Source organism: Diorhabda carinulata, chromosome 8, assembly GCF_026250575.1.
Source record: "Diorhabda carinulata isolate Delta chromosome 8, icDioCari1.1, whole genome shotgun sequence".
Taxonomy (NCBI): Eukaryota; Metazoa; Arthropoda; class Insecta; order Coleoptera; family Chrysomelidae; genus Diorhabda; species Diorhabda carinulata.
The window spans coordinates 19,231,713-19,248,999 of record NC_079467.1 but is presented as its reverse complement, the minus strand read 5'-3'; the positions used below and the strand labels follow the sequence as shown (position 1 = coordinate 19,248,999).

General features: G+C 30.0%; 3 protein-coding genes across 4 annotated transcripts in view; 1 reads left to right on the top strand and 2 right to left on the bottom strand.

Annotated features, from left to right (window-relative positions):
* Window positions 1-686: 686 nt before the first annotated feature.
* Window positions 687-11,111, bottom strand: LOC130897336 (ectonucleoside triphosphate diphosphohydrolase 5). Of its 2 annotated transcripts, none has more exons than XM_057806136.1 (10): window positions 10,818-11,111; window positions 10,089-10,218; window positions 7,987-8,228; window positions 7,669-7,924; window positions 6,776-6,897; window positions 6,080-6,245; window positions 5,772-5,999; window positions 4,547-4,603; window positions 4,316-4,422; window positions 687-2,568 (listed from the first exon to the last, which is right to left on the bottom strand). In XM_057806136.1, exons 1-10 carry the CDS (start codon window positions 10,845-10,847, stop codon window positions 2,485-2,487), a joined length of 1,422 nt encoding a protein of 473 aa, XP_057662119.1. In that variant the 5' UTR covers window positions 10,848-11,111; the 3' UTR covers window positions 687-2,484. The 2 variants fall into 2 exon arrangements, with proteins under 2 accessions (XP_057662119.1, XP_057662121.1); XM_057806138.1 differs by having other exon boundaries at window positions 10,668-11,068.
* Window positions 11,112-11,451: 340 nt separating this feature from the next.
* LOC130896977 (60S ribosomal protein L27a) lies at window positions 11,452-13,923 on the top strand. Its single transcript, XM_057805424.1, has 5 exons — window positions 11,452-11,509; window positions 11,711-11,774; window positions 11,942-12,039; window positions 12,101-12,253; window positions 13,764-13,923. The coding sequence occupies exons 1-5, from the start codon at window positions 11,507-11,509 to the stop codon at window positions 13,890-13,892; spliced, it is 447 nt and encodes a 148-aa protein (XP_057661407.1). The 5' UTR covers window positions 11,452-11,506; the 3' UTR covers window positions 13,893-13,923.
* A 1,131-nt stretch (window positions 13,924-15,054) lies between these two features.
* Window positions 15,055-17,287, bottom strand: part of LOC130897488 (arylalkylamine N-acetyltransferase 1-like) — a 54,743-nt gene continuing 52,510 nt past the window's right edge. Inside the window, exon 4 of the mRNA XM_057806372.1 lies at window positions 15,055-16,964. Within this exon, the coding sequence (XP_057662355.1) occupies window positions 16,766-16,964 (199 nt within the window). The 3' untranslated portion in view covers window positions 15,055-16,765. The remainder of the gene's footprint in view (window positions 16,965-17,287) is intronic.

Below are 17,287 nucleotides of genomic sequence, written 5' to 3'. Positions count from 1 at the left end.
TCTGTTGCTGCGATGTCGATTAGACTTCTCAATCGGAGTTTTAGTATTTGAGGATATTTTTTTAAATTTTTTATATTATTGCTTATTCTCAAGTACAAATTATTTAGAAGAATTAACATCCGGCTGCAAGTACCAATGAAAGCATAGCATTTTGAAGAGTTTTTCAGTTTCATTCACTTCTGCGATGTCGGTTGAGCTCTTTGAAATCGATAAAAATCCAGTTTTAAGTATTCTAGGACATTATTTTAAATGAAAAACTCAATTTTTACATAATTCTTGCTTATTCTAAAGTAAAAAATATTTTTCTCGATAAATTATCTTGATTTTAGTTCTCTTTTAAAAATATATAGAGAAACCGTAATGATAGTGTTTAATTCACATCCGGCTCGAAGGACCAATGAACGTGCTACATTTTGCAGACTTTTCACATTTAAATATTTGTTACTGCAATGTCAAATTTAGTTGCAAGAATGTAAAGATTGTAATGTTTTTCAGAAAACTGAATTTTTTATATTATTCATCTTATTAAAAAAAAAATTTCAAGTGATTTTGAAGAATGGGTTTTCAAAACGAGGAAAATTCAGTTTTAGGAATCTCACAGAAATAAAAAGGATTTCAAATTAGATTAAACCGACTATAAATATATATTTTGGATCATGTTTATATTTTATAAAATAAAACTACAATTTGAAAAACCTGTTTTATTGACGTACATTTATACTTAAGTGGAATTGTTGCACAGCCAATAAAATAACCTAACCAGAAAGTAACAATAAGTATTTTAATTTGTCACAAAGACGTAACAATACACGCATCATTAAATCAAACAAAAAAATTGTATAGTACTGTGAATAAAAAGATCATAGACAAAATCTAAAAGCACCTAACCCTTCAAACGGTTACGTCTATGTGTCATTTATTCGTTATATATATAAGGCACAATTTTCATGTAATTCCATTAGTATCAATTTTCGAAATTATTCAAATCAAAAAGGAAAAAATATGACAAATAAAAAAATGTGCCAACAAATTTATGATAGATTGTGGAAAATTCTACAATTACCCACCAACACACCCTCGTATATATCGAGCTAAAAACTGTATAAAGATGTTGGGATCTCAAAATCCAAAAAAAAATAGAATAAAAATCACTCCAAAGTCCTGTTACATACACAACTTGAATCATACGTAGAATTATAGGTAGATGACTTAACGGAATGGTAGATGACTTAATGGAAGGGTAGATAATTCAATAGAAGAGTAGATGACTTAACTAAATGGTCGATGACAATGGAATGGTAGATGACTTAATAGAAGGATCGATAACTTGATAGAAGGGTAGATGACTTATTGGAATGGTAGATGACTTAATAGAAGGATCGATAACTTAATAGAAGGGTAGATGACTTAACAGAATGGTAGATAAGTTAATGGAAGAGTAGATAATTTAATAGAAGGGTAGATGACTTAACGGAATGGTAGATGACTTATTAGAGGACCAATGACTTAACTGAATGGTCGATGACTTAATGGAATGGTAGATGACTTAGTAGAAGGATCGATAACTTGATAGAAGGGTAGATGACTTAACAGAATGGTAGATAAGTTAATGGAAGAGTAGATAATTCAATATAAGGGTAGATGACTTAACTGAATGGTCGATGACTTATTGGAATGGTAGATGACTTAATAGAAGGATCGATAACTTGATAGAAGGGTCGATGACTTATTGGAATGGTAGATGACTTAATAGAAGGATCGATAACTTGATAGAAGGGTAGATGACTTAACAGAATGGTCGATGACTTATTGGAATGGTAGATGACTTAATAGAAGGATCGATAACTTGATAGAAGGGTAGATAACTTATGGAAGTGTTGATGATTTAATAGAAGGATAGATGACTTCATGGAGTGGTAGATGACTTAATATAAGTATAGATGACTACCATCGACAATAATTAGCTAGAAACAAGTGGAAGTAAGGGAGAACCCATCATGCCAATGAAGGGTAGCTACTGTGAAGCTATCAGATTAGCTTATAGAATATTGTAATTCTGATTGTTGATGGAAATAAATAAAATAATGCCAAAAATCTAAATAATATTGTAAGAACCAAGTTATTTATCTCAAATTGAACAAATTTAATTTGGGATGACGAGAAAAAAGCTGACCAATTTGGCATAACTAATTTGTGAATTAATTTTTTTGTTGATAATTTGTTACAACGGAACGAAACACATCCAAAGGATATTGACATCAGAACATCATATTTGCGGGTACCATTTTTCATTTCCAAGAAAAAAATTTTCTACGTTTACGTACGTTTATCAAAAACGTCCTACATTATCATTACATTATTAAAATATAGAAAAAAACCGAACCTGTTGACCTTACACTAAATTATTTATAAATAAAAAAAATTGATACTAATTTACACAATGATGCATTCGAATTTCATTACTATTATAATAATAATCACTTTTTAAACAGTTTGTTTGCCTCTGAGTACATCATACGCTGCACCCAACGCCCATGAGATCTCGTGGCCGTTTATTTTTTTGTGGAGCTAAATAGAAAAATGAAAATATTTACTAACATTACAAAAAAATATAATCACGAAGTAAAATAATGTCAATAGGATTGGATTGACTAAAAACTAAATTTTAGATTAAAAAATATCTAAAAACTTTTGGAAATTTTGGTTCAACAAAAAAAACGAAAATAAAAAAAGTCGCTAATCCTGATGATCTGATCAAGATCATAGCACAAATTTATGAAAGTATTTTATTATCATCAGTCTTTTATAAGAGTGTAAAAATTCGGATATGTTCGACGTTTGGAAGTGTTCAAAAATCGATTTCAAAGATTCATTTAAGAAAAATTGACAAACCTGATGAACTGATCAAAGTCGTGGCACGAATTAATGAAATTATTGTATTGTGATCGGTCCTAGATAAGTGTGTGAAATTTCAAATAAATCCGACGTTTTGATGTGCTCAAAAATTGATCTAAAAGATTCCCTCAAAAATATCACTAACCCTGATTATTCTGATAAGAGTTATTGCACGAATTTATGAAATTATTATAATGTGATCGTTTTTTAATGAGTATACGAAATTTCAAATAAATCCCACGTATGGAAATGACCGAAAATAGACTTTTAAATATTCCATTAAAAACAAAATCACCAAGGTTCTGATCAGGATAATGGCACGAATTTATGAAATTATCATATTCTGATCGTTCTTTAATAAGAAAACGAAATTTCAAATAAATCCAACGTTTTGAAATGCTCAAAAATCGACCTAAAAGATTCCCTTAAAATGATTCGCTAATTCTGGTGATTCCTGATCAGAATTATGGTACGAATTTATGAAATTATTATATTGTGAACTTTTTTCAATAAGAATATGAAATTGCAAATAAATCTGACGTTTTAAAGTGTTCAAAAATCGATTTCAAAGATTCCCTTACAAAAATATTATTATACCTGATGAACCTGATCAAAATAGTAGCACGAATAACTTTGATGATGCCCGATCAGGATTATGGTATGAATTTATGAAATTATTATATTTTAATCGTTTTTTAATGAGAATAAGAAATTTCATGTAAATCCGACATTTGAAAGTACTCAAAAATCGACCTAGAATATTCCCTTAAAATAAATTACCAATTCTTATTATTCCTGAGGAGTATTATGGTACAAGTTTATGTTATTATTATATTGTGAACCATTTTTAATGAGAATATGAAATTTCTAAAAATTCTGACGTTTTAAAGTACTTAAAAATCGATTTCAAAGATTCCCTTACAAAAAATCGCCAAACCTGATGTACCTGATTAGAATAATAGCACAAATTTATGAAATTATTATATTCTGAACGTTTTTCAATAAAAATATGAAATAAAAATTGCTAAACCTGATCAAAGTAATGACACGAATTTATGAAATTATTGTATTCCCATAGCAAAATTTCAAATAAATCGGATATTCAACTATCTATTTAGTCTTACATTGACACTGTTTTAATAAACTTGTACCTGAATTATTTTTAAAATAGTTTTTACTGGGTGTTCGAGTTTCCATTCCACTGAGTATAATTATATGTGATTTATAATAAAAAATAATTGTAAAAATTAGATTTTTCATAAAACCTCTCATCAAAATGTCCAAAAAAGTGACCAACGGACTAGAGAAATCATCAGAAATTTAATTCGAAATTGTTTTAATAAAAATGAAAAAACATAATTTGCAATACAACCTACACTGAAAATTTTATTATCGATTAAGAAATTTAATCTTTACTTACGAATATTCTAGTGTCCAGTTTTAAGCCGCATCCTTGTTCTAGCAATATCCAAATGAATGTCAGATCCAAACACATGAAAGGTTGTTCCGCATTAGCTTCATGACAGACTAAAGATATGAAACGAATATTTTTCACATTGAATTTACTCGGAAACTGAACTTTTTTCATAAATCCATGAGATTTATGAAAAAAAAAAGGGTGAAATGTAAATGATATAGAAAAGATTCTCACCTTTTTCAGCTGCCTCTTTGAATTCTTTAAGTAATATATTTCCTCCGGTTGCTTCGTCTATAGTTAACAGAAAAATAATTATATAGAATCTTACTGTAGAGTATACGAGGGTCATTTATAAATAACAGTTTTGTAATACAGCACGAGTATATTTAATTGTGAACGTAAATTGAACAAGAAACAAAAATATAAACATTCTACCACAGGGTCGACATATATCTATTCAGTATGAATCTACAATTTTCAAATATCAAATATCAAATGTATCGAAAACACCAACAAACATAATAAAACAAAAATTCAACAAAAAAGAACCCAAGAACTTTCATAAGGTATACACGGTGCTTCAAAAAACAAAGATGAAGCTAGAGCCTCTTTCTACTCCGAAAATATTTCGAAATCCTTTGTACTCCTCCTATTACATCTATCCACTCTGCTGAACTGTTTGCTATTCTAGAAGTTCTTAACAGATTCCAAAGTTCACTAATGGCAATCTGCCAATAATATTCCAACTATCCTATTGCCATTAATAACCGAAAACGATAGATATAACGTGAAATTCGTTCCAATCTACAATAATCCAAGACAAATTTAAAAAAATAAATAGAAATTAATTTTTTTTTGTGGAATTTCATGGATTTTAAACGATTTTTATTTGACCAGATCACCTATACGCACCATCTTACCACTCACCCATAATTGGACACTTTCTTTAGCAATTTTGGTTTAAGCACAACCAAAAACGTTATATTTGATGCCATCTAGCAAAAACTGTACCAATCTACAATATTTTGAGTCAGCTTTGAACAAACAAACTGAATTTTCATTAGAAAAAAAATTTTTTAAGTTAGGATAAAGGGTAAAAATCTGATGATGTTTATCGAATCATTAAATAAGTCCCAATACACCTCCAATAGTGTATTTCTACCATCCTTGTTACCCCCCTTTAGCACCAATTCTTTCAGCTTTCCGACATCACCAAAATCGCTTTCCTACCAGTCTTCTTCTTCAGAAACAGAACAGAGAAACAATCAATTTAAAGCTACATATTTGGGAATAATTGAAAACTAAAAAACCAAACCAACCAAGAAATCAAAAACAAAACATTCAAGCACGAAAAATTCACAAAACAATGTCACCTACGTCGATAACTGACTCAAACAATGAAAAATAAAAAACAGAATCCCACAAAAAAAATTAAATATTCAATTTACACGGTACTTACCTATCAGTCCAACCTCTGTGGCTCTGTCAAAATAGTAACTAAATGCAAATATTGTTTTCATAGGTAATTCTTGTGGAGGGTTCGCCTTACTTTTCACATAATTCGTTATCAGTTTCGTACACTTATCAAAATTAACAATAGGAACAGTTTCCCCTATTATTGTATCGGTACCCCTCACTTTTGATGTCGCATAATTCTCCTGGGGACCAGAAACGAAATACTCGGTTCCTAAAAGATGTAAAACATAAGAATTAATATTGAAAAAATTAAGATGAAGAGTAATTTCTGACATTCAGTGTTATATTTACCGTGATAGACGAACTTTCTATTTTTAATTATAGGATTAACGCATTCGCTAGTAACATTCACCGAATTTGGCTGGTTGACGGTGAACATAGCGTGTCTGGCTGCCATGAGACCTAAACCTGAGAAACTGTTTGTGTATACAGGCATAGGGCCCTTTGGAGACGCTACCTGTTGGAAAAAATAGAAGAAAAATTGAATATTACATGTACTGAACTCAAAGTTACCCGAGGTACTTTTTCTTACGAGACCAATAATGAATATAATCGACAATAGAAAAGAAGAAGAAAAAAAAAATAACGTTAAAGTACTTTCAAAAGGGCGAACTTGTTTGTCCCTGTTATCTCTAAATTTTCAATAATTTTAATATTCTTTTATAATATTCTTCAGCAGACGTTTTCCCACCAACCAAATTTTTCCCACAATTCGACATTAATTTTCCCGCCATCCGGCCACACGAATTTTTCCCGCCATTTAACATCGTGAATTTTTCCCGCCAGACGCGATAAGAGTCCTCTCACGACAGATTGACCTTTAAAACCGTCCCCTTCTCTACTGAGCTGATAACGTATTAGTAAAGTTTCACTTTTCCTTATAAAAAAGTGGATTTATAAATAAACAATCAAATAATTCGAGAGAGGATCAATAAATAAGGTTATGTTCAAAAAAATCAACTACTGATTATGTTTATTCAAATTTACCTTTTGGATTAAATCTTTTTCTTGTAAACTAGCTGGTGTCATTGCTGCAAAAGTAACTTGAGTAGAGCCACCGCCCAAATCGAGAGCGGCGACAGTTCGAGCTGAATCTCCATTCAATCTATCTGTAAGTTAATATTAAGTAAAATTAAATGGAATCTGGAATCTTCATCTTCCTCCGTTTTAATTTTTCCAATATAATTCTTGATTTGAAAGTTTAATTTTATACCACAAATATTTTAATAATTCGAAATACAACTACTGCAGAATTCACGTTAGTTCCATTATACCCTGTATAATAAGAGCGGAACTTTATTATTTATGAAGTGTCTTTTCAAATAACATGATTCTTTTTAGGTTATAAAGATATACAAAACAGAGTTGACGTTGTCAGGCATACAAACTGACAAATAATAAATTTAACTATATCAGTTGTTTCCATGTTTAAATTTACTCCATAGATTATTGGAAATAATTATTTCTGGATACAGTTTTAAGGTTTTTGTGATATGTGTTCAGAGTTCAACTTCCACTCCCAGATTATTGGGAATAATTATTTGAAACGAATTTTTGACGATTTTTTGTGATATCAATGTTGTCAAGTTTACTTTTACTTCACAGATTATTGGAAATAATTATTTCTGTCGAATTTTTCAGTATTTGTGATATCAACTTTGTTGTTCAACTTTATAAATTGTGGGAAATAATTATTTGAAACAAGTTATTCACGGTTTTTGTAATATCAAGTCTAACTCTTCTTCACAGTTTATTGGAAATAAGTATTGCTAAGAAAATATTTCTCACTTCTATAATATGTTTATAATTCTACAAAAAAAATTTATAAAATTCAATATTTTTTATTCACCTAAATTATATGATAACGATAAGTCACCCACCTAATAAAAAGTTGACTGTAAACCACGAGAATACTCCTTCATCGGTACCATCCATAATTTCGACAGAATTTTCATTTGTTAAAAATGGTGCCGCTCTAAAGACTTCCTTAACCGATTCCAGTAACATTTCGGCTTGCGCAACTGGCAACATCCTAAGACCGGCTGTCGCTTTTAAAATTAAAGGCGTCTTCGGCCAATACTCTTGGGGTATTTCTATTTTAGCTTGTTCTAAAAGTTTCACTATTGTCGCTGCTCCCTATAACATAAAATAATAAGAATATACCTCGAGTTAATACAAATTTTTATAGGTATACTAACCTTTTTTGGTTCTTTGGCAAAGGATGAAAGACCGGGTTTGGTATACTCAAATAATTCTTTATCTAATATCAATTGGTTCCCAAAATATGATTCGTGGAAAGAATATGCGAGCACCCTAGAACCCGTACTACCTGCATCCATTACAACTGCATAAACGGGTTTATGACTTCCTAAAATATTCTTAGCAAAACTATCAACTGCCCTATGTGCCATCATCCATGGTATTTGATCCGTATATAAAACTGAAAATGGACAATTAATATTTGAAATTTTTAAACGCATAAATTAAAGATTCTCATATATTGAAAATTTATTTGGTACCATGAATTCTTTTTATATTCCTTGGATGTTTCAAAAAACTTCGTTCTGTTACACATTCAATTCTACTACATGATAATTAAACTCAGCCTATAGAAGCAAAGTTGCCAAATGTTAATATTGGCCGAGTTTCTAATATATTAGTTTTTCATTATTAATTATTAAAAAATATCAGTAATCACAGTTATAATTTTTTATGCGATTTTGCTTTATGTTTGATAATTTGGAAATAAGACAACAAACAAATAAATGCTTAAGTAAATTTAAACTGAATATGTATTTGTTAAAAAATAAATAGATAACTAATAGATAGATTATTCATGTCATGACCTTGCCATGTTGCCTAATCGTCATATTTGTCAAGGAAATATATAAATAAAATAAATAAAAGAAAATATTGTTGACACCCAACTGGATTTAAGTTCAAATAACTATAACAATGAACTTTGAAATGCAAAGTATCTACAATTATCTAGATGTCACTTTTGACAAATAGATTTCTATAAACACCGCTTTTATATGAATATTTTATACTTGAATTACTTATTTTCAATTATAAAGTTATTCTGTAAATTATTAAAATAACAACAGTGAAAATTTATGTGAATGGATTCCAAATAAGAAAAAAATAATGGTATTTATTGTTAATTGCTATTTTTGTTTTAATTAATGCATTTTTTTATCATTTATTAATGATTAGACATGCAAATAATTAATCTAATAATAATCTACAGGAAATCCCATTCCGATATCGTTTAGATTTTATTGAAGGTGAAACCAATTGTTATATCACAATCTTCCAAAAATATATATCCAAAATTCGCTAGAGATGAAATACCCTATATGAAAAATCTTTTTCGGTTAACAAAAATTGATAGAAACGTAAAAATGCATCAAATTTTTTATGAAAATTTTCCTGATATAAAAACACCTTTTTATTTTTTTGATTTTTGAATGTCATTTGATAGAGAATCGAAAACTGCATCTGATACAACTGTAGAAAAATCTTGAAATTGATCCATGTTTATAAATTTTCAAAAAAAAAAATATATGTGGCGCTTTCTTGGAAATTTATCATTTTTGACTTACATGATATTAGAACTTAAGCGACGATTTGTCAAAACTATCATGTTCAAGGACTGTCTAGTGTACAAATCGGCAATTGAAAGGACTTGTCAGAAGAAGATCCAAGCTGCAAATGCAGATTAAGTTCCATTTTATCTCATTCCCGTCATTCTGGGAACTACACCTACACATTGGAACACAGTACCAAGGGTCATCATAAGAAGCTTTAAATGCAGCAAAACTTCAGCTTCAGCCAAGCCAACACCCCTTATACATCAGTAGATTTACCAAAAGATTCAAATACGCACGAATGGCATCCCCAGGAAAAGATTTGAAAAGTTAACAAATCACCCCAACTTCCAGATGAAGGAGTAGATGGATAATACTAGACAAGAATATGTTGATCTAAGGCCAAGGAAATAGCTGGACCATAGCCAACAAAAAACACAAAAAAAATATGGAAACAAGATTAACTAAAACTAGGTTTCCCCAATAATGTTAGGTATAATTTTTTGTCATTTAAAATGGAATAAATCTTGTTAAGTCAATCACTGTTATTAATTTTTTTCAAACAGTATCATGAAACAATCCTTCAATACTATTAGAGGACCTGCTTATTTACAGAAGGTTCAGCATGATCTTAATTGGGAACAATTTTAGCAAGCAGATTTAAAGGTATAATATTGAGTCATAATTTAAAAAAATATAATAAATCTTACTTATAAAAGTCGTAAAAATGGTTCCACTTAATATTAAACACAATAGTGAGGTGTGTATGGAAATAACTCCTTTTTCCTTCTTTTTCTTTGATGGCCCTTTATTGGGTTTATCATTATTGTGCTGTGCTATCTAAAATAACAAAAATTTACTGTAAATGAAGGGTCCAAAAAATACATTTAATCAAATAATTGATTTGAAGCATCACCATGACTTAAATCATGTATTTAGTCTAGCAAGATCATATAATGTTATATTAATTAAGTAAAGTAATATTTTTATTTAAGCAACATTTACAAATGACCCTGAAATATTTTTGTTCTAGTTTACCAAACATTTACTTTGCATTAAAAGTAGAATTTCGATATTCGAATTAAGACAGTAAACATACAAAATGCTAATATAATATCATTATTATTGAATAAAATTAAATGAAAGATGTATAATTCCCGCAACTAAATTATTAGATAATAGGGGAAAAGTAAAAAAAAAATAAATATTACCAAGCACTCAATATTACTATTCATTTATCACGTAAATATGTATTTAGGTTATGTATTAATAATAAAATATTGACTTACTAGTATTTCGTACATCAATTAATTTCTTCAAAATATATTAAAAACATAAATTATATAAAATTTAAATATATAAAAACGTAAATAAAGGGCGCTGTTGAATTTGTCCCACGTATACAAAAAAAACCTTGTAAATAATTATAGAGTACGTACCTTTCGTTTACGTAATTCGGCGTTGGGCATATTTTTCGATCTATTTATAACTGTATTGAATCTAAATAGAGTATTTTGCTTTTATTGATTTTTAAATTTGGCAGTTTTATTTATAAAATCTAATGCAACTTATGTCCGCGCACTACATTAACTAAGATATAATTTCAAGGTTTTTTTTATTTATTAGTGATTCGAAAAAATACATTTAACATATCATTATACCGGCAAATTCAACGAAATCGACTGATTAAATAATTATCTATGTGTAGATATTTTTATTATGTTATATATGGCATTACCAACATTAAATTTTAATCTATAGAAGAGGATATTTTAATAAAAAAATATTTTTATAATCTTATAAAATATATGAGTTAACAAAATTCAAATGTTCATTTTCTTTATATTTAGAATAATTTAGCAATTTAAATAATAGACTAAAAATAACAATTATTATTATTTTAGACTGTGATTATTTTTATATATAATATGGTAATTATCAAAAGTGGTTTATTAATGAAAATTGTATAACTCTTTTTAAAAATAACTATTCTTTGATAGTCTTTTCAATCCTTATGTTTATACCACATCCGCGAAAAATAGACTAAATACAATCCTCTTTAGTAACCTGTCAGTTTTTTAAATGTTTAAGTTAACCAACTTGATAAAGTTCTTCATTCCCCGTCAACATGGTAGGTGTCGTGTGTTATTGCTGAAAGTTTAAAATTTTTTAAAATATTTTATTAATCTTTTTTATTTTCCCCAATTTTCATTCAAATAAAGTGTGTTGATATTAAATTATATTCACTGATTACAATATTTTTTACTCATTATCTGCCTCTGTTAGATAATTTCCAAAATTTATTTTTTGGTTATGTTACTTTCTGTTTTAGTCGACACATAAAAAGAAAACAAGGAAACTAAGAGGACATGTAAGTCATGGTCACGGTCGTATTGGTAAGTTCATATTAACATCTATATAAAATAAGTGAAAAACTCTTCAAATGATGTTAATGTCGAACGGGCGGTATGAATATAATGATTCATGTTCGTTACTGATGGCCAAAATATATATACAAACAGTTCTACACGTTTTTCTTGGACTTTACTAATCTATATTTTAGGTAAACACCGCAAGCATCCTGGAGGTCGTGGTAACGCTGGTGGTATGCACCACCATAGAATTAACTTCGACAAGTACCATCCCGGATATTTTGGAAAGGTATCGTATTTTTATCACTATTATTATATAATAAAAGTAATTATCAAGATTTTCAATTCAGTTGGGTATGAGAAATTACCATGTAAGGAAAAACTCCAAATGGTGTCCAGCTATTAACTTGGACAAATTATGGACACTAGTTAGCGAACAGACTAGGTTGAAATATAAGGATAACGCTGAAGGAAAAGCACCTGTTATCGATATAGTTAAAGCGGTAAGTTGATAATCTTGTTTCTTTTATTAATACATTGACGCCAAGGCCATTTTCACAATTATTAATTCACTATATCATTCAAATTACTAATTTGAATTGAGTTATTTTGTAGTTGGTAGTCAACCTGTTGAAATATCTTCCTATAATTTTTACAATGAAATCTTTTTTTTTTTTGTGTAAAAACATGAATTGGGAAAGCAACCACCAGGTGTATATAGTTATTAGTGTTACAATGCTTTGATGTTAAAACTGGTCAGGAATTTAGTTGTTTTATCTTTTAGTGAACTGCAGATTTTATTTTCATATTTACATGTTTATCCATATTTTGATAACAAAGTTTTCATCTTCATTGGTTGAAACTCTTATATAATGTGAATATGGGTATCAGTTGTTGATTGTAATAAGGATTTTTTTGTTTTTCTATTCTTTAGAGTTGTATGTATATGTATCTATTGGGGTATCATACACACTTCGACCCATAGGATTTATTGGTTCTCCTTCTTTGCTGCCATATTGGGGAACCGAGTGTTTACAGCTAATCCCACCCCTTTTAAAAAGTCCAAAATGTGGAATGGCTTTAATTGCTATGATCTTCGTCTTCTGTTTCATATGCTCCCAGGAGTAATACTCTGGAGTACAGTAGTGCTTCTCACTTAGAGAGAATGTGGTTAGAAGATTTTGTGCTCTGTGCATCAAAATCTGCATGCTGAATTATTTGCTAAGTCTAGCATCTTTAGGTGTCATTCAGATGACAGAGTCCAGAGAGGACCACTGTTAGTATTTGTAAATTCTTACTTATGTTGATACATTCAACAGATCTCTGATTATAGTTTCCCAGGAGGGTCTGTGCTTGTCTCAGCCTCTGTACGTTTCCCAATATTTGATTTTGCTCCTATATAACCTTCTTTTCCAATGCTTTTTCTATTGTTCTGTAGCTGATACATGTTATTATTATTGCCTAGCTCATTTAATTTTTGAGGCGTTGCACATTTTCCAATTGTGTTAATTTCTGTGTGAAAAATGCTTGATGTATTGCCCAGGTTTCTAGAATGTTTGGCTCTGAGCCCTATTCCAGTTCTGTTGTCTGCAGCTTTAGACCCGTCCATATACCATTTAAAGGAATTTCTGTTTGTTTCATATATGGTGTTTTGATCCCACTTACTTCTACAGTTTACTATTGGGGTATTTTTTTTCAAAGCTGATGCATCACTCTGAGGCATGTCCTAGGTTTAGTCATTATTAAGGGACGGTTTTTCTTTGGTGATTCCTGCTACATGTTCCAGTACTATGTGAAGATTAGATTAGAGATTTAGAATCACTTCTAGTGTAGCTATTGTGCATGATTTTATAACTCCGATTGCACATATATAGTTAAAATGATGACTATTTAGAACGGGCGGTCGTATTTATGATGCCGAATGTTCATTATCTGATTATGTATAAAGATATAATTTTTGTTAATATTTATATGTATATATTTTGATTGATTGAAATTTATCTTCTTTGACAGGGCTACTACAAATTATTGGGTAAAGGTCGCTTACCTGAACAACCAGTTATCGTTAAAGCTAAATTCTTCTCAAAATCGGCTGAAGATAAAATCAAAGCTGTAGGAGGTGCATGTGTATTGAGTGCGTGAAATTTTAACCACTAATAAATTTGTACAATAATTTGAAATTTTATTTATTTTCCCCACTGTATATTATATGAATTACAATGATTTTTAATGTTTCTTATTGTAACGTTCAGACATAACGTCAGAGAGGAACAAAAATTGTTGAGTGGCATGGAACGAAAATGAGGTCATATTTTAACAATGTTGGCAGAGTAAAAGTAATTTAGACGGGCCATTTCGATATTACGTCAAGTTAATACCTTTGTTCGCATGTCAAAATCTGAATCACGTTGGAGATCGAACACATGCGAAATTTCAAAATTATTGTTCGCGGGGGGGGGGGGTGAAGTCATTCGAAATTTGACCCGCGATTAGAGTTAATGTCAAAATCGGCTGATTTGGATCCTTTTACCGTAAACAAAGGATTTTGTGTTATGCTATGGTTGATGAAACATTTTGTGAGGTTGTTTGAATTATTGGAATCAATTTAAGAAAATGTCTGAAACAAATTTAGTTTTTATCGTCTGTCTGCAGTTCTCATTACAGGGGTAACAGCACTATAGAGCTCGGTTTTTGAAGAATATTTTTGGAATTTTTTTTTTAAAAAAAACTTTATATCAGGTGTAAAATCTAGTTAGACGACTTTATTAAACATGCTACTATTACCAACTTTTCTTTGTATCTACTGATCTGAAACATAAAAATAAAGTTTTTTTTTATGTATGAGCTAAAAGCAAGCGAAGTACGTAGGGGTCTCAAAAAATATTAAATTTTAATAAAATGGCGGAAGTTCGAAAAAATAATTTTTTTCCGTATAAAAAATTCTGAAAACTTGGTCGTAAAACAAAAGGTTTGAGTCGACGGAAGCGGTAAAGCAAAAAACTGCAGAGCTCCTAAAGGCTCTCACCAAAGAAGACTTCCAGCACTGCTTCGATTAATGGAAAAAACGTATGGAAAGGTAGGCGATGAGGAGAGGGGAATATATGGAAGGGGAGCAATCGAATGTGGAATAATTTTTATAATAAAACAATAATACAATAATAAAATATTTGTCATTTCTGCTAATATATCGGATTTCCTCTGCTCAACTTGGGAAGGAAAATAATAAAATATTTCAATGTCCTTGACATTTTATTAAAAAAATTATATATATATATATATATATATATATATTTTAAGTATCTTTACAACAGTTATCACATTCAATTAATTAAGTTACATAACATAATCTAATTCCTAAACACAACCGTTTACAGGGAATGATAGACATTTAAAAACAATAACGGTTATAAGTAAATTTCACAAGTTTTTTACAAATCTAGTAATTTGAAATTCAATAACTGGTTTGGATATTTGGGTAATTGTTTGATTTCAACTTTTTTCTCTAATTATGTATATTCACTTTTTTTCATATATACGAAAGTAACAGACGTTTAAAAATAGATACTTTGGAGATTAAGTTTTCTTGAAATTTTCCCTGTGAAACCAATGGCTCATTCACATCGATGTTAAATTGGCTCTTTGCGAACAGTGCTTGCACATGCGCCTTTAATCAGTTTTTTAAGGTTAAGTTTAATCGAGCCGTCTTTTGATTTAATATAAATGCAAAAATAATCGATGAATTTATTTTCAGGAAACATTATGTCGGATTATTTGAAATATGACAATTCGACCTAGTGCGCATGTGTCATGCACGGTACGAAATTCAAAATTTTGGAGCTTGCAACTTGTTAGCCTTTAATTGCATTTGAAATGCTAACATTGTTTCTCGTATGCAAAGCTGATTGTGCTGAGTTTTCTTCCAGTGCTCCCAACTCTGAAAAATTTATCTCCCTAAAGCCCCAATTAAAAACCCCTAAAAATCTCCATAATTACTAGTGATTACCCCTAAATAATTTTATTACTCATGAAATGTATATCGAAATAAAAATTATAAAACATTGAACAAATAATAAATTTCAAACAAACAATAATTAATTTCATTCAACATCATTTTGTTACATTTCAATCGATATTATGTAACGCATCTAAGTTATAAAAATACCCCTAAAAGCATCCCTTCCGACATTTCTATACCTAAATTTGGGGGGAAAACCCCTAAGCTGGGAACCTTATTGCAGAATATTTTACCGTGAATCTTTGATTAAAAGTCTAATATATAATTATGACAATGTCAAACGTAAATTCTAGATTAGTTACTAGTTAATTAGGTACCACGTGCTAGTTACTGTTTGCATGCAACGCATTCTCGGGAAGGACACACTCCCTCTACCTTACCCTCCTTCCATTTAATTTTTGAAACGTAGCATACCAGTAGCACGCAAACATAAAGGGAGGGGGAAGGAGCGAGCCTGATCCTGGTTACAAGGCCCGCAATTAAATGTGGAGGCCATGCCGTGACGTCACGTTCCGGTTGTCCATTGCATTAGAAATATATCCTTAGTTTTTTTGAAAAGCGTTATCGCGAGGAAACAATCTTTAGAATATATCAATTGATTCATAATTTTCCCTTTATCACAATTTGCACTTAAGGGAATTTTAATTACATAATTAATTTTTACACGGTACAAAGCAAAAAATTCGCCAGCCGATGGTCCAAGGTTGGTGAAGAGGATGAGAAAAGTTAGCACGAGAGCTCTTAACTTACAACAAATAAAACATTTATTAGAAAAATAGAATAAAAATAATTAGGGATATTTTGAACTCTTTAGATACTTTTGGGGGAGCGTCTGTTACTTTCATTACAGCCCTCGTATTTATTCAAGTTAATCGTCGAATTAAATACTTTTTGAAAAAATGTAGTACCTAGAGTAAATTTCTTGGGAATTAATTAGGTTGAAATGACTGTTATCAGTTAATTTTATATACAAATCGTGTGAATATGCGTGAGCAATTATCTAATATATACGTTGGGTGTACACAGTTACAGATTTATGCGGTGGTTCAGGTTTGAAAACTACTTTTCCATCAATTTTGTAATCTTCGTAATTAAGAGTGTAGTGTAGATCAAATCCAAGTTTTTTAGCAGCACAAGCTGTATAGTGACTTGTACAATCCACCGATATGAATCCGCACCCCTCGTATCTTGCAATTTCTCTGTAAAAGCAAAAAAAAATACTATTAATCATTACGTGTTATAATTTCATACATCTAGAGCTGGCAGCACTAGTGGAATCTGTATGAGGAATATTTGTGTTACAATGGGGAGATATTCCCATCTCTACTATGAATTATATTTCGATTTATTTTCAATAAATAACTGACACATTTCGTAAATGTAATATTTCTATATGGACAGTTTCTATAAATGGAAGACAGAATGACAACGATTTGTCTATCCACCGTAACGTAGGGACGTTTTTCGCATACCAACTGTCCACATAGGAGTATTACATTTATGGTTAAAGAAATATTTAGAG

What these genes read in the sequence shown, in the direction of transcription:
- LOC130897336 (XM_057806136.1), bottom strand. Translation starts at nt 10,847, where the DNA reads ATGCCCAACGCCGAATTACGTAAACGAAAG. An exon ending in CATTTTTACGACTTTTATAA is followed by an intron (nt 8,229 to 10,088) that starts GTAAGATTTATT and finishes GTCCATTTTCAG; the next exon opens with TTTTATATACGGATCAAATA. An exon ending in TTGCCAAAGAACCAAAAAAG is followed by an intron (nt 7,925 to 7,986) that starts GTTAGTATACCT and finishes TTTATGTTATAG; the next exon opens with GGAGCAGCGACAATAGTGAA.
- LOC130896977 (XM_057805424.1), top strand. An exon ending in TCATGGTCACGGTCGTATTG is followed by an intron (nt 11,775 to 11,941) that starts GTAAGTTCATAT and finishes TCTATATTTTAG; the next exon opens with GTAAACACCGCAAGCATCCT. An exon ending in TTATCGATATAGTTAAAGCG is followed by an intron (nt 12,254 to 13,763) that starts GTAAGTTGATAA and finishes CTTCTTTGACAG; the next exon opens with GGCTACTACAAATTATTGGG.